Source organism: Podarcis raffonei, chromosome 8 (genome assembly GCF_027172205.1).
Source record: "Podarcis raffonei isolate rPodRaf1 chromosome 8, rPodRaf1.pri, whole genome shotgun sequence".
Classification (NCBI taxonomy): domain Eukaryota; kingdom Metazoa; phylum Chordata; class Lepidosauria; order Squamata; family Lacertidae; genus Podarcis; species Podarcis raffonei.
In genome coordinates this window covers 38,058,347-38,081,450 of record NC_070609.1, presented here as the reverse complement: position 1 = coordinate 38,081,450, position 23,104 = coordinate 38,058,347, and the positions used below count along the sequence as shown (strand labels likewise).

The following is a 23,104-nucleotide window of genomic DNA, read 5'->3' as shown; positions in this document are numbered from 1 at the left end:
ATGCTGAAGGACACGAGGAAGTTTTTTCGTGCCATGGATTTGATGTTTTCCAGCGAGATTGAGCAGGGAGTGGTGCGCAGACAGTTGATGGCTTGTAAACAGGGGAGCCGATCGGTTCGTGAGTACTGGACTGAGTTTACCATGCTGATACATAAATTGGGGTGGGACCTATCGGCGGAACCCATTCAAATGCTTTTCGAAGAGGGGCTTTCTTCGGCGGTGAAAGACGAACTTTCCCGGGCGCCCAGGGCGGAATCTATGGACCAGCTGACCAAATCAGCGCTGACCATTGGAGCGCGCCAGGAGGCGAGAGCCTTGGAGAAGCGGGAAGGGAAAGGAGAGCGTTGGAGGGATTTCCGCATTCCAGAGATTCCGGAGCCAAATTTCCCGCCAGGAGAGCCGATGGAAATTGGAACAGCGCGCGCGCGCGCAGTTTCAAATCCCAGTGAAGGGCGGAAGAAGGAGGGGAAGAGCACCAAGAAATGTTATCTCTGCCAGCAGCCAGGTCACTTTGCCAGAGTCTGCCCGCAAAGAAAGGAATGGCAAGGGATGGCGGGAGCTGTTGGGGGAAAGGAGGAGGGAGTCCAGGAGCAAGTAAAAGCCAACGCCTGGCTGCCACCGTCAGGGCACAGCAGCCAGGCCAAGGAGCAGTAAAAGTGCCCACGCCGGAACCTCCAAGACCAGCCCTAGTGATAGAGGTGTTGCTAGAGCTGGCAAACGGACACCCACTAAAGACAAAGGCGCTATTGGACTCAGGCAGCTCCTGTAATTTTATGAGTAAGGAGTTTGCAGCTGAACACCAGATACAGATACTCCCTTTAAGTAACCCCCTGCAGGTGACCACGATCGATGGGAGGGAGCTGTTGGGAGGAGAAGTTAGCCTACAGACCGTCCCAATGGTTATGAGGGTTGCCAGGCACACCGAAAGGATAGCGTTCAATGTGGCCACCTTGGGAGGGGCTCCCATTATTTTGGGAATGAGCTGGCTAGCGTTGCATGATCCGCTAGTGGGCTGGCATCAGAGAGTGGTCTCCTTTGGGTCAGCACATTGCCTGGAACACTGCAAAGAGGGAAAGGCGCCGGAAGGGGCAAAAGCCTTTCTAGCAGGGACGGAAGTAACGGACAAAGGGAAGGTGCCCAAACAATACGCTGACCTGAGCAAGGTCTTCAGCGAAAGGGAAGCAGATAAACTACCACCGCATAGAGCCTTTGACTGCCAAATCAATCTAGTCCCTGGGGCCCAGCTCCCAGTGGGCAAGCTGTACGCCATGTCAGACAGGGAAATGCAGGAGTTAAGGGAGTTTATTGATAAAAACCTGAAGAGAGGCTTCATCAGAGAGTCCAGAGCGGTGGGGGGCAGCCCAGTGTTTTTTGTGGACAAAAAAAGCACGGATAAACCGAGACTTGTAGTGGACTTTAGGGCCCTAAATGCAGTGTCAGAACCAGTGGCTTTCCCCATGCCCAGAATTGATGACATTTTGACCAGGGTGAGGAAGGGAAAGATATTCACTAAACTGGACCTGAGAGGGGCATACAACCTGATACGGATAAGGAAAGGGGATGAATGGAAAACCACCATGTTCACCCCTTTGGGGGCTTTTGAATATTTAGTTATGCCCTTCGGATTACAAACAGGCTCAGCATGTTTTCAATCGTTCATGAACCACGTCCTGGGACCTCTGCTCTACAAGAATTGCGTGGCCTTCCTAGATGACGTGTTAATATATTCAGAGAATGAGGAGCAGCATGTAAAGGATGTCAGGGAAGTGCTGAGCCAACTGCAAGCAAACCAGCTGTGGGTGAAATTGGAGAAGTGTCAGTTTCACACCAAGGAGGTGGAATTCCTGGGGTACCGCTTGTCAGACAAGGGATTAGCCATGGATCCAGGCAAGGTCCAGGCGGTGCTGGAATGGAAGACACCGAAAACGAAAAAGGATGTGCAAAGATTCTTAGGGTTTGGGAACTTTTATCGTAAGTTCATCAAGAACTTTGCCCACTTAACAGCTCCCATCACGGACTGTCTCAGCAGCAAGAAGAAATTTGTTTGGACGGCGGAGGCGGAGCAAGCATTTGAGGGATTGAAAAAGGCATTCGCTTCGGAAGAACAGCTCCTGCATGTGGATTTACAAAAACCAATGAGAGTGGAAACTGATGCATCAGACCGGGCGGTGGGGGCGGTGCTTCTTCAGCCGGGGAAGAATAAGTCGGAGTGGAGACCGTGTGCCTTCTTCTCGCGTAAGCTAAACAAATCCGAGAGGAACTACACCGTATATGACCGAGAACTACTCGCCATTCACGAAGCGTTCCGGAGATGGAGACACTTACTAATTGGTGCACAACATAAGGTGCAAGTGTGTACGGACCACAAGAATTTGGAGTATTGGAGAACGGCACGAGTGCTCAACCAACGACAAGTGAGGTGGGCCCAGGAGTTCTCCAAATTCCATTTTGAAATTTGCTATGTGCCAGGTCCAGAAAACGTCAGAGCGGACGCTCTCTCACGCAAACTTGAATATTTGGAGGGGGAGGGAGCACCTGAAGAGAGACATATCATCCCAGAGGACCGCTGGGTGTGTGGGGCGGCCTGGGTGGGGCAAAGGGAACTGGTAGAGGGAACGGTGAATGATGAATACGCCCAGAATAAGCTCAGAGGTTTAAGGAGAGAGGGAGAAGACCCCGGAGGTTTTGAAGAAAGAAACGGGGTATTGTATTACAAAGGGGCACTATATATACCCGAAGGGGAATTGAGGGGGAGAGTACTCAAACAGCTGCACGACAACCCCACAGCGGGGCATTTTGGGCAACACAAGACCATGTGGTTGGTGACCAGGGAATTTTGGTGGCCCAAGGTGAGGGAGGATGTACAGGAGTATGTAAGAGGGTGTGACCAATGCCAGAGAGCCAAAGGAGAAAGGCGGGCGCCGGCGGGGTTATTAGAACCGTTACCCACACCAGAACGACCGTGGGAGGCGGTATCGATAGATTTTATGACTGATCTGCCGAAATCCCAGGGGAAAACCGCCATACTGGTCGTAGTAGACCTGTTAACCAAGATGGGCCAATTTGTAGCTTGCTCACATGCAGTCACGGCGGAAGAGACAGCGAAATTGTTTGTAGAACATATTTTTAGGCTGCATGGCGCCCCCTTGAGGGTGGTCTCCGACAGAGGGAAACAGTTCACGTCCAGGTTCTGGAGGAAACTTATGAGCTTACTGCACGTAGAGGTCAATTTTTCGACTACCAGGCACCCTGAGACCAATGGGCAGGCGGAGAGAGCAAACGATATCCTCCAACAATACCTGAGGTGTTATGTCAATGACAGAGAGAACGATCGGGTCGAAAAGTTGGCGCTAGCGGAATTTGCCTACAATAATGCGGAGAATGTGTCCACCGGGATGAGCCCCTTTTTGGCTAATTATGGGTGCCACCCCAGGGCGTTTCCAGGGGGAGGAGGGGAGAGATGGAGTGTCCCGGCCGCCGAACATTTTGTAGAAGAAATGGAAGCGATCCATCGTCAACTCCAACTCAACTTAGAAAGGGCCAAAGAAGAATATAAGAGGCAGGCAGACAAGAGCAGAAGGGAAGGTGAAACCATTAGGGTGGGGAGTCAGGTGTGGCTGTCAACCCAAGGGTTGCCGTTCAAGGGGGGTTGCAAGAAATTGAGACCCAAAAGATTGGGACCATTTGAGGTCATTCAACAGGTCAACCCAGTGGCTTTCAGACTCCGGTTACCGAACCACATGAAACTGCACCCAGTATTCCACAGGTCATTACTGTCACCATATAGGGGGGAAGGTGAAGGGGTCTCCACACGGGGGCCAGTCTTAGAAGAAAGGGAAAGCAGCAACCATGTGGCGGAGATCATCGACTCCAGGTGGAAGGGTAATCAGGTGGAGTATTTGGTCGCGTGGGAAGGGGAACCGGAGTCGGAAAACACCTGGGTGATGGCAGAGGAGGTCAATGACGAGATCTTGATCGAAACGTTCCACCAAAGGTTCCCCAGGAAACCTCAGTCAGTAGCGAGGTTCCGGAGGGAGTATTTTGGCACCACCGACGAGGAGGAGGAACTGGAAGGATTCAGGGAATCGGAGTTGGAAGAAGGAATAGACTTCGATGAGGAGGAGTACTTAGAAACCGGAAACAGCAACCGGTGGAGGGAAGTGTTCGAAACTTCGGAAGATGAGGGAGGTTCTTTCAGGGGTTTTGCTCCCTCGCCTCCCGCAGAGGAGGGGAGGGGAGGTGGTGAAGGGGGCCCTGGAGGGGAGGTGGATGTCAGGGAACTGCCATCGGAGAAACAGGAGGTGAAAGGGCTCACAGAGGCTGAGAGAGACTTATCAGCTGAGGAGGGAACCAGCAGGGGGAGAGGAGGAGCTCCAAGGGAAAGTGAGTCGGAGGGAGGGCTCAGAGACACTTCCAGCGAAAATAGTGGGGAGGTTTCAGGACCTCCCATAGGGACACCCACTCCTCGCCGGAAACTGTCACGCCGAGAGTCCAGAAGACGCGTTTCCGTTAAGGAGCTTTTATGCTGGAAGAAGTTCCGTAAACGCCCACTGTCTGATTCTACGAGCGACTGATGGAGCCATGCTTAAGGAGCTCCGTCACAGACAGAGGTTTGTGGACTTAGCCAAACTCTGAGGGACTAGGACTTTATGCACAAGCAGCTCATCATCCCATCACACTTGACATCCTCACGCCTCCCTTTTTGTATTCTATTTCATAATTGTTCCAGCAAGTCCTTTCCCTCTTTCTCAAATTTTGTTCCTTAATTTACCTTAACGCAATTTAACCTTAAATTTTACACTTTAACCCATTAACAGTCCATTTTTACTTAATTCTTTGTAACCTTTCTGCTAAGACCATGTAAATCCATTCCAGCATCTTTCTAACATTCATTAATTTTACAGTGTTTTTTTAAATATATATAAATGCGACATTTTTTCAGAGGGCAGCAGTTGTGTTGGGCGGTTGAGGTGAAAACAGCCAAGCATCTCGTAGCGCTTTAAATTTTGATCGAAACGTTCCACCAAAGGTTCCCCAGGAAACCTCAGTCAGTAGCGAGGTTCCGGAGGGAGTATTTTGGCACCACCGACGAGGAGGAGGAACTGGAACCAATCTGTTATGGTATAAACTGGGTGGGGGTTAGAAAATTTTTTATATAAGGCCAATGCCTTTTTTCCCTAGAACTCACTAGGTTCATGGCAATCTGCCTTCTGCCCCGACTACATTTTCACAGGGAGACCTCCAGAGACCATCATTGATTGACCCCTGGCTCCTTCTCACCTCTGCACGTTTTAAAACTATTTTTGAAGTTGCACATAGATGATGCTCCTAAAAGAAAATCTGTATGAAGGCAAACTTATGGAATAGGAGGGCCAAAGTGCCTACTTTCCATTGGCATACCCAGTGTAACTACCATATAACAATCACTATAATATAAGCTATTTTTTCCTAAGACCATACATAAGTACAATTGACCACTAGTGGCTCTATAGGTTGCAAATGGGAATGCAGACATGAAAAGTGAGATTGTTTTAGAGAACAACTTAAAGAGTATTTTGTTAACATTGTCGTCTTTCTTCACCCTCTTTGTAGAGTGGTAAGGATCACAGCCTACCTGCTCTTCAGCTTACATGTGAACTCATGTTTATATTACTGGGCATCCTCCTCTCAGGGGTTGGGCTCAACTGCCTGGGTCTACAATGGGGAAGGAAACAGGTACTCATTATATATTTCATTTCTGCATTGCTATAATCCAACCACCCCCAACACGGAGCCTTCCAGATGTTTTGGACTACAATTCCCATCAGCCCCGGCACCATAGAGCCAAAAAATCTAGAAGGCACTAGGTTGGGGAAGGCTGGTATAATTCATTGTTACAGGATAAAAGCAGTAGTAGATCAGTTGCTTGGGCATTCTTATCCTCTCATATCTTTTTTTAATAAGCTATATCCGCTGTTATTACTGGGCTGTCAAGACTTTGATAACAATTGGAGGACTGCCAGACCCAGAGACCCTCTTTGAGATCATCTTTCAGCTGCTCAATTACTTCACAGGTGTCTTTGCTTTCTCTGTCATGATAGGTCAGGTAAGAAAACAATCCATGCCTTTTCAGTACACAACAAGCCTTGTTCCTCCCCCTGCCCTGATTCTGCCAACCTAGAGGGGGTTAGGATGCAGTGAAGGTTTAGGATGCAGTGGACTCTGCAGACAGGGTGCCTCTGCCACTGCAGAGGTCCCCACTGTGCCCACCAAAAGCTGTGAGCAGAAGCTACCATTGGCAGTACCCTTGCCAGTGATGGCCAGCAATAAACCCCTGAAACAGAGCATTTTAGAGGGTGGGGAGGGGTCCAGCTATTGGCAATGGGTGCTATTCACGCATCTCTGCTACACCAGTCTGGAGGCAGCAGAGTAAAAATTTGCAGTTTGACTCGCCCACTTTCTGCCCTGCCTGGCATGAGTTGAGGAGTATTCACATTTTAAAAGTCTGTTAAAACAATGCTGGGGAAGGGGAAACTCTTTAAGAATGTAAGCAGATGTAAGTGTTGGGCTCTGTTGTGTGGAAACTGGGACTTTTCCCAGCCTATTCATGGATAAAGTTAACATCAAGGCATTCCCAGGCTCTCGACTCTACAAAGTGAATGGCCACCATTCAGGTATCATGTTCCAGTTGAAAGAAAGAAAGAAAGAAATTACCCTACAATCTCATACAATAAAACATCTCAAATGAGTTCTGGTTTTATTTCAGGACTGAAGAAATTTGTGGCTACTTGCCTAGCCGTTTTTTAAATTCAGGCTACATTCAAAGCACAATTATACTGCTTTGAACAGTCATGGCTTCCCCCAAAGAATCCTGGGAATTGTAGTTTGTTAAGAGTGCTAAGAGTTGTTAGGAGGCCCCTATTCCCCTCACAGTGTTACAATTTCCACAGTGGCTTAACAGTCAGCCCCTCTTTACAGGGGACTCTGGGAACTATAACTTACTCCCATTAGTAATTCAGCCCTCTGTGAACTGGTGCTCCCCAACCCCCCACTGCCCCATGATCAACTACCATCAGCACAGCCACCTGAAGCTTGGAAGCTTTAGTTTGAAGGCATTAGATTGGGGAAGGCAGAGATAGTTCAATGGTGTAGGTAAGCAATGCTGAACAAAAATTCCCTGAATGGTTTTCTCTTTATCTCACACAGATGAGAGATGTTGTTGGGGCTGCCACCGCTGGACAGACATACTATCGGAGCTGTATGGACAACACAATTAGATACATGGCTTTGTACAAAATCCCCCGATCTGTTCAGAATAGAGTCAAAACGTGGTATGAGTACACTTGGCACTCTCAAGGCATGCTGGGTAAGACTGAACTAGGGCTTTGAATATTGGCTTCGTAAGGTGTTCCTCTGGTTGTTCAATACGGCTTAGGTCAAGGCTAGCCAAAATGGCGCTCTCTGGATGTTGCTTGGCCTCAGTTCCCAGCATCCCTGTCCACTACTTATTGGCTGGCTGCAGGGGCTGCTGGGATGTGGTGTCCAACAACCACTGGAGGGTGCCATGTTGGCTACCCCAGTTTAGGGCCAAACTAGCCATAATATTGAATGCATATTTACATTTCAGGTGAATTGAATGACACAAGTAGCAGCCACAGGGGTGGGGGTGGGGGTGGGGAGGAAGAGACTGATAATTACCAGCAGGGTGAGAAATTTAAACTTTTCCTTCCCTGCTATGGTTTCATTGATGCCAATAGGACCTTTTTCTCCTATGAAAATAGCAGCTTTGGAGGAGTGATTTTTTTGTTGGTGTCTGGACTACTGCAGGGGAGAAAAGGTTTAAACCTTCCTCCCTGACTCCTGAGATCCCGCTAGTTATCAGTCATCCACTCTAAGCAGCTGCTGTTTGAGTTTTTAAATATGTGCGCTGGCTATTCTCTAATCCGCGGTTTCAGGAAAGGCAAACTCTTCCTTACACTTCCTTTGCTGCAGACGAATCGGAATTACTGATGCAGCTGCCAGACAAGATGAAGTTGGACATTGCAGTTGATGTGAACTATGACATTGTTAGCAAGGTGCCACTTTTTCAGGTATGGTCCACACCCCCTCAGGGATTCACTTACTTAAATCCAGACATGCTTGTACAAGCCAACTGATTCTTCCTTCCTTTGCATTCAGGGTTGTGACCGGCAAATGATTTTTGACATGCTGAAAAGGCTCAGATCTGTGGTGTACCTGCCCAATGACTACGTCTGCAAGAAGGTAACCAGCTTTGTCTAAGAAGTGAAAAGTAGGGTTGAGCTGAACTGTGGAATGAGGGGTGAGGTGTGGGAATACTGGCATGACATTTTAAGTACCCAATTTTCAGTGGCTTTGGATTCAGCGACTATGAAAATGTTTGTAGTGATTGGCGGTCCTTTCTGCACCATGCCTTGATAGTACTGTTCTCCATCATTCAGAGTCATGGCTTCCTCTCACCCCCTCACCCCCAAAATCCTGGGAATGGTAGTTTCTTATGGGTGATACCCCTTACAGAGCTAACAATTTCTAGCACCCTCAACAAATTACAGTTGTTGTTGTTGTTGTTTTATTCTGATAGCTCAGTTGGTAGAGCATGAGACAATCTCAGAGACATGGGTTCAAGCCCCAAGTTGGGCAAAATATTCCTGCATTGCAGGGGCTTGGACTAAATGACCCCCGTGATACCTTCCAACTCTACAATTCTATGTTTCTATGACATGAAAGCAGCAATAAAAAATAAATAGAACAACATTTAAAACTTGGGTAGTCAGTCTGAAACCTGAAGGGCAAAGGATCCCAGGTGTTGCAAAGAACACTTTTCCTCGTTGTTACTTCAGGGGGAAATTGGCAGAGAGATGTACATCATTCAAGTCGGGCAAGTCAAGGTGCTCGGAGGACCTGATGGGAAAACGGTGCTTGTGACTTTGAAAGCTGGATCTGTGTTTGGAGAAATAAGGTCAGACAGATGGAAAATGTCGATGTGGGGAGGAAACTGGGCTTGGCAGCAGGAAGGAGAAGAAAGGGGCTCAGAAAGATAAAAGTATAGTCATGTACAGTCTTGCTTACTTATCATCCAAAATGAGATCGGCAGATTTTTCAGGTAATTTTTTTCCTTCAACTGAAAAAGATTTCCCTGATGATAAGAGAAGTCCTGATAACAAAGAAATATAGGTACTTTGACTATCCTTTCCACCCTTGAATCTTGAAACTGAATGGATATAAAGAGATGTACATGGCAACTATCTGATTTTGTTCTAGATTTCAACTACAGAGGGGGCTAAATATACTTTGGCTAACAAATGCACTCCTAATCAATCAGGATTGTATGAAGCCCCCCCCCAAAAAAAAAATTGGACAAATGACTGGAGGGTCTATAATAATAGGAGAATTCAGTGAAGTTATTGCACATTAAATTAGATAAATCATCTAATAAAAAAGGGAAGTATGAGATCATTCCAACTGAACAATTGAAGCTCTCTCTTGGAGACAGAAATCCGCATGAAATAGGCTATACTTATTATTCAATTGTCCATGAGTCATATTCCTGCAGAGTTTTTACTTCTCCTAAATTAATACAGAAAGTGAAATCTGTATCTTTAAAGACGGTGACAACAGGGTTTTCAAAACACTGAAGAATTCCATCACCTAATGAGGAATTCAGAATGCACAGTGCAGAACCCAGAAAGCAAATTATAATGCCCTGAAAAATGACACCTGAAAAATTATACAGCTTACCAATAATCTGTACCCATTTCCCATGCCTCCTTCTGCCAAACTCTCATTATGGAAATGCAGAAGAGCAATTTGGTTCAGGGCCAGCCCACCCATGAGGCAAGGTGAGGTGACTGCCTCAAGCAGCAGAAGCCCATGAGGTGGTGTTCCACACAGGCATCTTGCCACCTCTGCTGCCAGTGGAGAAGCAGTGCTGGCAGGGGCACCGGTTTCTGGCGAGATCTCATGAGATCTTGTGGAGTGTGCAGTCATACAAGATCCTGCTGGAAGCTAGATATTTCATTGATGCTGAATGAGGTCCTCAGGAGACGCTGAGAAAAAAGGCACAGGAGCCAAGCTTAGTGCCCCAATGTATTCAATAGTAGATGTTGAGTTATGGAAACCAGATTGAGTCCCCAGTTGATGTCTTTTTCTTTTTCTTAGCTTACTAGCTGTGGGTGGTGGAAATCGACGCACAGCAAATGTTGTGGCTCATGGATTTACTAACCTTTTCATCTTGGAAAAGAAAGATTTGAATGAAATTTTAGTGCATTATCCAGAGTCACAGAAGCTGCTGCGGAAGAAGGCCAGGTGAGCTACAGGATAGCCAGGTGCTGGTATGTTTGCTATGTGTGCACAGCCATACTCTCTATCAAGTCCAAAGTTTCATGAGTCCATGTTGAAATTTAGGCTCAGCAGCTCATTGGCACCTAATATTCCCAACACCTGAACAGTGTGTGAAAATACCTGATTTCCCTTTCTGTTCATAGGAGAATGCTGAAAAACAACAGCAAAACTAAGGATGACAAAAGCAAAGGCATCATCATTCCTCCAAGAGCTGGGACTCCTAAGCTCTTCCAAGCCGCCTTATTCGCTGCAGGAAAGATGGGAGGCAAAGGGCGGTTGGCTCATATCAGATGGAAATTGAAAGAGCTGAAAGCTATGCAGGTAAATGCACAGAAAAAGTAGCTGCAAATGTCAACAGTGAGTTCTCTCCGGAAATGGGGTAGAAGAAGCTAACAAGTTAGGAAGTTCCATGGTGTTTTTACAGCTGGGACACCACAGGGGAAGAGCAATTGAAGGAGGGCTGTTTTTGAGTTGAAAAAACAATATAATGAGCAGCAGGGAAATGGTTAATCACTTATCTCCCTGCCCTGCCACCATTCCGCTCAGTAGAACCAGCATCCCAAGGCCACTTCTCATTTAGAGATGTTGGGACTTTGTTACCTTTGGCTCAATGTGTCTCATTTCCCTAGCTTTTTAAAACAAAACAACCTTTCCCCTAGGCAAGACTTAATCAATGTAAGAGCTCTGGATTGGCATGTTTTCAAAGCTCGGGCTGAAACTAGAGCATATAAATAAATAGGGTGCTTCCTATTTATGTATAGCTTCCTCTAACAGCAAGCTTGGTGCCCCAGTGTCAACAGGGATGGTAGCAAAACAAGGTCACTGAAGTAGTGATGGGCTCGAGTGAATGTTTGCCAAAATACACACATTTTTTGAAAAACACAAAAAGGAAGCAACTAAGACCCCTTCCTCCCAAAGAGCTCAGTGGACACCAGGAGCACAGAATTTTCCTGAATTGTTTTTCTGAACGGTGGGTGTCAAGAGGGAGAGCTGCTTCAGCCCTGAACAGCTCCTAGTTTCCGCCCTGTATCCCAACTGGCTTGCTAGCACCCTGAACAAAAGCACTTTGGCTATGGGGTGAGAATATACTTTTGTTCTCTGAATACTACTGAGAGTCTCTACGCATCAGGGACTAGAAAGATAGATTATTTTTGGATCGGTGAGGGTTGTTTCCAGGCAGACTTGTGCCAGACATCTCCCTGCCCCAGATACCAAGCATGCCCCATATTCAGATAACCACCAGCGTGATACCTTTGTCTTTCAGGAGGCCAGTGCCACTCCAGTTCCACCTAAATCACCCGCCAGTCATAGATCACCAGCCGGCTCCCAGAAATCAGTTCCACCTAAATCATCAGCCAGTCATAGATCACCTGCCGGCTCCCGAAGATCAGTTCTACCTAAATCACCAGCCATTCATAGCTCACCAGCTGGTCCCCAAAAATCAGATGACTGCAGCAGAACAGAAAAGATTGTCTCAAAATCTTCAGATCACTCTGTTACGGTTTGCATAACTCCAGCACCTAAAGGTGATGAAGAGATTCTCTCCATAGAGATTCTAGACAAGGACGAAACTAAGTAGAAAAGTCCAACTAGCTGACTGTCTTGCGTCTCATAGAAGGACACTGCCATAGGCCATAGCCTGAGGAAGGCACTTTAGTGACTATGGATCACTGCAAAATGCGGATAGGCTTGGGCTCTTCCAACATTCAGAATGTAGCCTCCAACGTTGTGCTATTAGATGAAAGATGGATTTCCATCCATCTCTTTTAAAATAAGGTCTAGAATTATTTGCACCCCCAAGGTATGGGGGTTCGTCCATACCTTGGCAGAATGTGGATTTTGCACCCCTTGTGCTCTTTTTAATTCACCCTCATCTATGTGACATCCTCCTCGAACTACTGTTCTCCCACACTTTCCGCATCATGAATCAGGACTTGCACAAGGCACTCCCACAACCTCACTGGGCAACTTCATCAAGTGCAGATAGGAGATTAATAATGCCAGTCTTCTTTCTGGGGGTTCCAAAGCCATTGCCTTTTGTTCTAGCCTTGATGGACATGGTGAAGATTGTTCCTCTGCCTCTGTTTGATCTCCCTACCCTGCTTACAACCATTTGAAGAAAAATATGGGACGCGGGTGGCGCTGTGGGCGGGGTGCGAATCCCCGTGGCGGGGTGCGCTCCCGCTGCTCGGTCCTAGCGCCTGCCAACCTAGCAGTTCGAAAGCACCCCCAGGTGCAAGTAGATAAATAGGGACCGCTTACTAGCGGGAAGGTAAACAGCGTTCCGTGTGCTGCGCTGGCTCGCCAGATGCAGCTTGTCACGCTGGCCACGTGACCCGGAAGTGTCTGCGGACAGCGCTGGCCCTCCGGCCTATAGAGTGAGATGGGCGCACAACCCTAGAGTCTGGCAAGACTGGCCCGTACGGGCAGGGGTACCTTTATGGTATGCTTTAATGCCCTAATCTATAATGATCTGGTGGGTTGTCATATTTCCACATCTAACTGATGCATTGCAGTCCCTGGAGTGTACATGCAGAACTTGCTTAGCCCAGCCTTGGCCATCCTGATGCCTCATAGGAGTTCTGGACTCCCATCATCCCCAGCCAGCATGCACCAGGCAGTAGCAAGAGCTGTACACTAGCCTTGACCTAATAAACCGGCATTCTTTCTCCTAGTCTCTTCCTTATTTCTTGTAGCCTGTTACCAGTGTCCAAATGACTATTGTCATTTCTGTGTTTTGGGGAATTCATTAACGTCCTTTTCCTTGCAATGTAAGCTGATGGGCAAAGAACACAGCGCAACAATAATTATTTAAAATGTTAGCAGCATTGTAACAAACAGCATATGTAAAGTAGCAGTGTCTGCAGGAAGGTTAATTACATTCCAAATGCCTGGGTAAACAGAAAAGCAAACCATTAGCAGAAGGGTGTTTTTGTTGTTAAGCTTTTGCAAATTAACTCATGGACCAAAACATCTAATTAACATGCCTCCCTTGATAACATCTGCCCCATGTCAGCAAGTGAACACTATTGTCTTGCAATAAGAATCATAGGCAAAAAATGGGCACATGGAATGGAAAATGAGCAAGTGGATTTAGGCTGAGTGCACATTACCCTTTATTCTAGCTCCTTTGTGCTTTCCATGTCTGATGTTCGAAGCTGTGTACACATTATGTCAGCCCCAATCCATATCTATCATGTAGTTTCTCAAGAAATACTCCTGTTTGAAGCGTTTCCCATCAAAGCAGCTTCGATTAGATTTGAAAATGCAAGCTGAAGTCAAGGTGAGGTATGTACAGCTCAGACAGCCATTGCACATGTGCAGATGACAACACATACACAGATGACTGCTTCACTTAATTTGAATTTAGGGGGGGTGCGGAAACAAATCAGGTAATGTGATCAGTTGAGGACATTTCTACATCACAAATGCAAATGTGGCTTGAAATGGCACTGAGGGGAACAGGAATGTGTTTTAAGAAGCTCAGTAGCCTTACTGAGCCAATCATTTAGCTATCCAGTAGGTGGCAGCAAGGGAGCCTAAATTGGTACACCATGAAAGAAAAAGACCTCTTGCACTGTAGTAAAGCATTTGCATCAGGGCCCAGGTCCAAATCCTGGTATCTCCAGTAGGAAATGAGGTAGCATGGGAAAGTTGAAAGAGAGATGAACATAGCTGGAGAGATTTGTAGCCTTCCACTTAACATTGTCCCTAGAAGCTCCAGTGCTGGGAAACTGCAGAAGGGCTTTCTGAATGGACAAGCGAGTACTGTGACATAATAACTGGGCAAAATACCAATTGGATCCCTCTTATAGCCATTTGCCTGAAAAGCATTCCACTTGCTCCTTAGCAGCAAGCTAGACTTACCCATGGGTGAAGGGAAGACGTGTTGGAGGAGAGTTCTCAAAGGCTCAAAGTTCCTGGAGGAATCTCCCATGAAAACGTCACACCTCTGCCCTTTGGACGCTCCTGCGACACTTGAAACTATGTGCCCAGCACACAAGAAGAGGTGAGACGTCTGGAGGGACAATAGGGATGGGATGTGGGTGAGGGGGGCTGATGATGACCCACCACAATTTTCCTGACTCTTTCTCCTCATGGAACAACCTGACTAACCTGATCTCGTTTTTTGACAGAATTACAAGCCTGGTAGATGAAGGGAATGCAGTGGATGTAGCCTACCTTGATTTCAGCAAGGCATTTGACAAGGTGCCCCATGGTATTCTTGTAAAGAAGCTGGTAAAATGCGATCTTGACTATGCTACCACTCAGTGGATTTGTAACTGGCTGACTGACTGAACCCAAAGGGTGCTCATCAATGGTTCCGCTTCATCCTGGAGAAGAGTGACTAGTGGGGTGCCACAGGGTTCTGTCTTGGGCCCGGTCTTACTTAACGTCTTTATCAACGACTTGGATGATGGACTCAAGGGCATCCTGATCAAATTTGCAGATGACACCAAACTGGGAGGGGTGGCTAACACCCCAGAGGACAGGATCACACTTCAAAACGACCTTGACAGATTAGAGAACTGGGCCAAAACAAACAAGATGAATTTTAACAGGGAGAAATGTAAAGTATTGCACTTGGGCAAAAAAAATGAGAGGCACAAATACAAGATGGGTGACACCTGGCTTGAGAGCACTACATGTGAAAAGGATCTAGGAGTCTTGGTTGACCACAAACTTGACATGAGCCAACAGTGTGACGCGGCAGCTAAAAAAGCCAATGCAATTCTGGGCTGCATCAATAGGAGTATAGCATCTAGATCAAGGGAAGTAATAGTGCCACTGTATTCTGCTCTGGTCAGACCTCACCTGGAGTACTGTGTCCAGTTCTGGGCACCACAGTTCAAGAAGGACACTGACAAACTGGAATGTGTCCAGAGGAGGGCAACCAAAATGGTCAAAGGCCTGGAAACGATGCCTTATGAGGAACGGCTAAGGGAGCTGGGCATGTTTAGCCTGGAGAAGAGGAGGCTAAGGGGTGATATGATAGCCATGTTCAAATATATAAAAGGATGTCACATAGAGGAGGGAGAAAGGTTGTTTTCTGCTGCTCCAGAGAAGCGGACACGGAGCAATGGATCCAAACTACAAGAAAGAAGATTCCACCTAAACATTAGGAAGAACTTCCTGACAGTAAGAGCTGTTCGACAGTGGAATTTGCTGCCAAGGAGTGTGGTGGAGTCTCCTTCTTTGGAGGTCTTTAAGCAGAGGCTTGACAACCATATGTCAGGAGTGCTCTGATGGTGTTTCCTGCTTGGCAGGGGGTTGGACTCGATGGCCCTTGTGGTCTCTTCCAACTCTATGATTCTATGAACACAGTCAAGCAAAATCCAGCCTAACTATTACACACTGTCAATGAGTTCCTTGGGGAAAATTGAGGTATGCTGAGTTTTATCAGGCAATGGGGAAAACACCCTCCCCAAACAAAATCTGCTAAGCTTCCCATCCCTAAGCTGCGTCCCCAGACATTCCAGGAGGGATGGAGGAGAAAGTCAGGAGGGATGGAGGAGCTACGGCAGAGTTCGGCCAAAGGGCAGCGGGCAGCAGGGCAGCAAACACATGTGGCTTAGGAAAGTTGAACTGGGAGGAAGGATGAAGGAAAGAGGTGCCATGGCGAACTCTGCAGACAAGGAAGGGAAACTGAAAATGTAGTACACATTTTTCCTAATAATACACATTTTTATATTCCACATTTCACCATTTACACCTCAAAGTGGCTAACAACACTATAATACAGAATACAAAATTTAAAACCTGAATAATTTACAGTATTTTTTTAAAAAGTAAAGCATTTGAGAAGCATTCAGGGTGTAAGGTTTGACCAGGTGCCTGAAACTCATTTGAGGCAGTGCCTTTATAACTTTGTGGGAGGGAGTTCCCTAGAGTTGGGCCCATAACACTGAAGGCATGACTCATTGTGCACATGAGTTGAGCTTCTGGCCTATAGGGAACCATTAATAGTGCTTTCCCAATGATCTCAGTGATTGACTTGGGCTATACGTAATATACATGTCATATGATCACATCTGGCTGTAAATACAAATTGGGCAATCGGGAACAGGGCATTTAAACAAATGAAACTAAAAAAGAAGCTCAGGGACACCAATCCTCCAGCAGTTTGAAACCAGCAAGGGATTGGAGGAAGGAGCTGGTGATATGGATAAATTCTCCTTGGCTGCTATGGCTGGGCTCTTCCTCTCCTAACTACTTGGAATCATAGAATTGTAGAAATGGAAGGTACCCAAAGGGTCATCTAGTTCAACCCCCTGCAATGCAGGAATCACAACTAATGAATCTATGACAGATAGCCATCCAACCTCTGCCTAAAAACCTCCATGGAAGGACAGCTCATCAACTTCCAAGGTTGTCTCTTCCACCGGGGTTGGGTGGTTTTTGTGTGTGTGTGTGTTTGCACCTGAGACAAACAACAAAGTGCTCCCACTATAGGGAAGAAGGGGTGGGTGAAGATCTACATCAGGAACAAGCAGGGAATAAAGAAGAAGAAGAGGAGGAGGAGGAGTTTGGATTTGATATCCCGCTTTATCACTACCCAAAGGAGTCTCAAAGCGGCTAACATTCTCCTTTCCCTTCCTCCCCCACAACAAACACTCTGTGAGGTGAGTGGGGCTGAGAGACTTCAGAGAAGTGTGACTGGCCCAAGGTCACCCAGCAGCTGCATGTGGAGGAGCGGAGACGCCAGATTATAAGTCTTCCTCTCTTAACCACTACACCACATTGGCTCTCTACATTGGGAACAAGGGAGGAGAACCAAATCAACCTTACCTGGTGGATGAAGTGGGAACCAAAGGCCATTGCAGGGGTGGGAAAGGGGCCACTCTGAATCATGTTGAGTGGGTGCAGACCCCAGAGGACCCCAGAGGGCAGCTTCTGCTATTTCCTCACCAGGGGAAATGTATCGTTTCTGCTGTGACAGCGGTAGCAGGCAATGCATTCACTGGAGGCTGGATCTGCTACTGCTGTGGATCCTGCCGTCTGAGGCAGTGGTCTCACCTTGCCTCATGGGGTGTGCCAGCTCTGTGTTTCAATGTCAAACAGCTCTTATTGTCAGAAAGTTCTTCCCAATGTTTAGTCTGAATCTCCTTTCTTGTAATTTGAATCTACCCTCTGGAGCAGGAGAAAACAAGCTTCCATATTACAGCCCTTCAGATATTTGAAGTTGACGATCACAATCACCTCTCAGTCTCCTATTCTCCAAGGTGGAAGATATATCATTAGAAGGGGGAAGAGAAAGGAAAGTAGTATTTCTGAGCACCAACTAGAGGCCAGAGTTGTGGATTTCCTGCCCTTCGAGATTTTCCCTCTTCACCGCCTTTGTTTCAGCCTCGTTACCTCATGGCAAATTCTATTCCAAGGAGCTCAGTAAGTAAACATGGGGGGGGGGGGGGAGTCAGGGATCCATCACAGCTCTGCAATGCACATGGAACTTCCATGCAGGAGCCCTCCTGCTTTGTATGTTCACCTGTCAATTTATGGGGGGGGGCGATAGGAATGCAGGCAGCAAGCAGCAGGGAAGGAGGGGAATTCAGGTCACATTTTAATTGTAGCCTTCCTAATTCCCCATAACATTACATAAGCAGAAATAAAGTTACCCTTCAGACTTCTCTGCATTTTCCAATTCTGAAAAATGTATACAAATACCTGTAGTGAAAATAATGGAAAAATGCATTATATAAGGGGAGATGGCATGCAAAAATGTGTCCATTAGCTCATTAAAAATAATGAGCACTAAAGCCCTGACAATTCTGACAAAATGATGCAAAAATATGAACTGAACTTACAATTGGAATATTCAGAAACTGAGTGAGACCAAAATTTACAGATTGGCTGATTTAGCGCACCAATGCACTAAAAACAGGGCATTTATTTATTTATTTATTTATTTATTTATTTATTTATTTATTTATTTATTTATTGCTTTTTAGCATGGCTTGTTTAAGGCTGAAACATAACTTATTTGGCATAAGAGGCTTTTGTCACATTCGCTTTGTGGTCTTTTGGGGCAGTTGGAGACATTCTCCAATGCCAAGCCTGATTATTAAGCTCTCTTTCAGAATGGATGGTTTGCTATGATTCTAGCTCAGTTAATGAATCCCTTCATCTGTCAGAGAATGAATCGGAAGTGCTCCTGCCACTGTGAATGTCCCAGGCTCATTCAAGCAGACTGCTTCTGGACACAGCACAAGGCCCGAGGGTATCTCTGGAGCACTTTTAATAGTTGCTTCCACGCAATGTCTCAAATGCATGGGGGGGTGTAGTGGAGGGTGAAGGAAATCTTAAGCAGCAAGGAATCCTTGTATCTCAATTTGCTTTGGGCTTAAAAGGAAAGATACAAATCCTTGCTAATGAGATTGTGCTGCTGCTATTTTCTTCACTATCCTGAAGGAGGTAATAGCCTCTGGTCATCTGGTTTCATTGGCTTAATTCTTTAGGGCAGCCTTCCCCAACCTGGTGCCCTCCAGATGTTTTGGTCTACCACGACACAGCTGACACGGCTGCTATGGGGCGGGTATTTATAAGCAATGAGGAAAATGTCTGAGATTATTACTCTCAATTCTGTTACGAGCAGTGACAACTGTCAGCACTGATGAATTCATTTGCCACTTCATATTCTGGGTGTCACCCTTCCTTAGCCCCCCTTGCATAGCAGCAAGCTCCTCCAGACTCACATTTTCCCCATCAGAATTCCTGTCAGGGCTGCCCCTACCCCTCAATTTAATTCACAGCTGCCAAGCAGTGCCTGTTCACATAGTGTGCTTAGAAGAAATGAACTTATCTAGACTTTCGCCTGTATGGTATAACCAAATTTAATTGGGTGGAAGGGGCACCTGAGTCTCTAGTCTCAGTAAAATTGTGACCAGCGCAGCACAGTACAAATGTAGCTTGTTCTCTCTGGAATAGACACAAGGGATCAATTTAAATGAAAAACCATTATGGAATAGAATGCTATTATGCCTAGGAAATGAAAAGGATATTTATTAGGTGGAACAGATAGACTGCCCAAGGGGTGGGTGGATGTGTCCATTTCAGCTTCTCTCTGTTTCTAATTTTTCCACCCTTAAGGTCAGCTTGTCCCATTACACCATCTATTTGCAAATTTTTATTTTAAAAGTCCACATTTTGAAAATGTTATGAATTTGTATGCATGTTTCTCCTAACAGATGCATTTTTTGCACACAATTTGGCCTAGTGTGCACATTTTTGCAAGCACATTTCCCTAATACAAATACAGTTTTATAGTTACTTTCACCAATGTATGCCCTTCTGTGTGGACTTTTATGGTAGGAAAAGTGCATCATTAAAAAAATTCAGATGTGCAGATTGTGAAGGGTAACTGCGTCCAGATTCACTTATTGCTTCAGGAGGTTAGAATCAGGAAGGTTTCTCGTTTTAGTGAACCAAATGAATTTCTCCTCCATTCCTTCCAGCTATTGATATTCATTCTGTTCCCTCAGTGGCCTGAACTACAGAGAGAGGGAGGAAAGCACAACAATATACTGTATGAGCAGTGAAAAGTCTCTCTTTTACTGTGCTGTAAGTACTTAAAAAAATTAAAAGGGCATTATTTACGGTATATTCTGCTGGAGTGAGGGGAGTTATCTGGCAAAGGCGAGGAAACCAGAAGTGGGTTTGTTGCAGAGGCACTTGACAGCGAGCCCACACTCAACTTTTTCCTGAATGAGAGGTGTGAGAGAAAGAGATTGCAGTTGCTCAGTAGTGTCAGAAAGGCACTTGGCATATGCTGGGGTGTACTTTTCTTCCCATGCTCCAGGACTCAGCGCCAGTGCTCAAGTCAAGGTACATGGGCTGAGGCCTGGTAAGTCTTGGCGCAAATTGGGTCGATTGCAGAGTGCTTGTTCAGAGAGGGGAGAGTCATGAGAAAAAGAAGCTGCTTTGTTTTGAAGAGTTGCTGCAAAGGGGGGGGGGGCTAGGAATCAGCTGGTATGTGGAAGAAAACAGAATGCCTGTGTTCTGTGGCTGAGTTTCCTGGCAACAGAAAGGGGAATCAGTGCTTAATTTCTAGAAAATTCCTTGGGCTTTCACATAAGATCTGCTTCTGGGAAGGAGAAAGGCTGAAGTTGAAGGAGAAGCACTCTGCATATGGCAAAAGGTACTTGTATCATTAAAATACAACTGTTATTTCTGCTTAAGAATTCTCAGCTATGAAGTCAAGATCAGTCACTGAATCATTGGGCAGAATTCTTAAAGGGAAATATATTGTGCTCTTGCAGTGCCTTGGCTTTCCTCAGTTCAAATATGGGACTAGTATATATTAAATAGTATAAATGCATACAGTGGTACCTCAGGTTAAGTACTTAATTCGTTCTGGAGGTCTGTTCTTAACCTGAAACTGTTCTTAACCTGAAGCACCACTTTAGCTAATGGGGCCTCCTGCTGCTGCCGCGCCGCTGGAGCACGATTTCTGTTCTTATCCTGAAGCAAAGTTCTTAACCCAAAGTAGTATTTCTGGGTTAGCGGAGTCTGCAACCTGAAGCGTATGTAACCCGAGGTACCACTGTAATTCATTGTTCCAGCACATACATGTATCTGAGGCATTGTAGTCTGGGAATTGTCTCACTGCTTTTGCCTTCTGTCTTCATGGACTTAATCTATTGCAGTGGTAGGCTGAAGGTAGATTGGGATCTAGATTGGTTGATCTGGGGCTGATTTGCTGCAAATCATCTGAGTTTACCTCCTTCTTTAAATTAAGCTGCTGGGATGGAGGGGGTGGGGAGGAAACCAGGAGTGGATTGTGTGTAACAAGTCATGAGTTATGGTACTAAAAATCAAATTATTGCATTGATCATGTGCTCAGAGGCATGGTCTCTTCTTTAACCCTATGCTACTTGACTCTGCCCCCCCCCCCAGCCACTACTTTATATCCAGCCCTGGTTCATGGAGCTTGAGCTTCTAGTACAAAGTAAAGTACAGTAGATCATGTAAGCCTGGAGTTTGCCTACCTCCTAATCTATGGCATTCACCCACTTGCAAAGATCCTGTTTGCTGCTTGCAGCATGTTAAGAGTCTCAATTATCTGAACTGTGTTGGCCCCACCATGCCATTACTGCTCACCCATGAAGAATAATTCTTTTCTTATCATCTGTGAAATGTTGACAGGGAAATAGCAATAATAAATAACTAAGGTGCTTATATCATGATCATATATTGAACTCAATTAAACACTTATTTGAACCTTAATTCCCCCCCATCATATTGAATTGTTGTTGATCTATTTTAGTCTGTATTTAGTTGATATTCCTCAATTGCTAACTTCTTGTAGTTGATTCTTTTCATTCAAGACAATACATTTCTTTCAACAAAAAAGAAATTGTGTAGCTAATCGCTGGAGAGTCTCTTGGAAATGCTGTCAAGGCAGTAGAGGATTGTCCACTCCAGTTCATGTTGGTTTTGTGTTCATTTAAAATGAAACTGATACATGCCTTAGTGGTGAAGACTCTTAAAAGAAATGATGACTCATATGAAGACTGTTTCATGCTATTGAAGTCTCTAGAAAAACAAAAACGAAAACCTTCAGATGGTGAGAACACCTTCTGAGTTTAGGAAAGCCAGTTCGTATTTTATTTGCACAGCAGAGTGCAATGGAGACAGAAATCAAAACATGTCTATATTTAGTGTGCCTTCTGCATTAGCTAGTTACTGCCTCAGGCAAATGTTTAACCTATATTTGTAAAACTACCCCATAACTGCCAGTGAAGCAGGGAATCTACTGCTCCAAATCCAAACACAGTAACACAGAAAGCTTTTCTGTTGAACAGACCCATTACTACTACAAAGAGGTGGAGGGGAAGTCTGGCCTGTACAGTATCAGTCCATCTAAGCATCTCAACATGCTACTCTACTGCCCTTCTCAGGTAATCAGGTTTCAGTGCAGTGGTGATTCTCATCTGTCACTGTTAATTGCAAAGCCAGTAGTGAGGGAGTGTATCAGGCATCCATAATCTTACCCAGAATTAAGCTGCTGCCCTTGCTTTTAGACTCTCCTAGATGAAATGCATGTGTTGATTCAAATATATCCATCTGAGTGCAACCTTCGCCAACCCAGTGCCCTCCATTTAGGACTATAACTTTTATCAGTCCCAGCCAGCTGGGCTGGTGAAGACTACAGTAAGAATTCAAAATGTGCATTCGTGTATGGCAATTATCTGCAAAACAGTGTGGCTTACATAAGACAACTAGCACCCATCTTTCACATGAGGATTTTGCTTATGTGTCACACTCTGCATGGAAGACGCCATGGCCCAATCTGAGGAAATGGTTTCTGACATGGTACAAGAATATCTCGATTTTTGTTTTGAGGAATGTCTACCTATGCAAATCATGTGTTTTTTAATGGCCTTTTCTGTGATGGGACCCTTATTTTGGAGGTGCAGATGATATAAACTTGACTTGACTTTCTGGAGCCAATCTAAGGCCCACCTTTTTACCTGGGCTCTTATGAGTAGCTAGATGCCTATGCAACTATAATGTGGTTATAATGTACTGCTGATTATCTGTTACAACTGATTGTTTCATTGGGTTTGTTAGATGTTTCTTTCTTTTATTGTTTATCACTGTTGGGTTTTTTAATGGTCGTACCTTGGTTTTCGAACAGAATGCATTCCGGAAGTCTGTTCGACTTCTGAAATGTTCATAAGCCATGGTGCGTCTTCCAATTGGCTGCAGGAGCGTCCTGCAGCCAACTGAAAGCTTCAGAAGTTGCACTGGACGTTCGGCTTCCGAG

At 45.7% G+C, this 23,104-nt stretch overlaps 2 protein-coding genes across 6 annotated transcripts in view; both read left to right on the top strand.

The window, feature by feature from the left end:
* Nucleotides 1-12,466, top strand: part of CNGB1 (cyclic nucleotide gated channel subunit beta 1) — a 30,698-nt gene extending 18,232 nt beyond the window's left edge. For all 5 annotated transcript variants that reach the window (XM_053399333.1, XM_053399334.1, XM_053399335.1 and 2 more), the window contains 9 exons: nt 5,593-5,715; nt 5,944-6,085; nt 7,186-7,345; nt 7,972-8,069; nt 8,158-8,241; nt 8,838-8,956; nt 10,156-10,302; nt 10,482-10,659; nt 11,603-12,466. In XM_053399333.1, coding sequence (XP_053255308.1) covers nt 5,593-5,715; nt 5,944-6,085; nt 7,186-7,345; nt 7,972-8,069; nt 8,158-8,241; nt 8,838-8,956; nt 10,156-10,302; nt 10,482-10,659; nt 11,603-11,917 — 1,366 coding nt within the window. In that variant the 3' untranslated portion in view covers nt 11,918-12,466. The remainder of the gene's footprint in view (nt 1-5,592; nt 5,716-5,943; nt 6,086-7,185; nt 7,346-7,971; nt 8,070-8,157; nt 8,242-8,837; nt 8,957-10,155; nt 10,303-10,481; nt 10,660-11,602) is intronic.
* A 7,897-nt stretch (nt 12,467-20,363) lies between these two features.
* The window catches only part of KIFC3 (kinesin family member C3), a 36,861-nt gene continuing 34,120 nt past the window's right edge, over nt 20,364-23,104 (top strand). The window contains exon 1 of the mRNA XM_053399298.1: nt 20,364-20,473. The gene's annotated coding sequence lies outside the window, so the exon portion shown is untranslated. The remainder of the gene's footprint in view (nt 20,474-23,104) is intronic.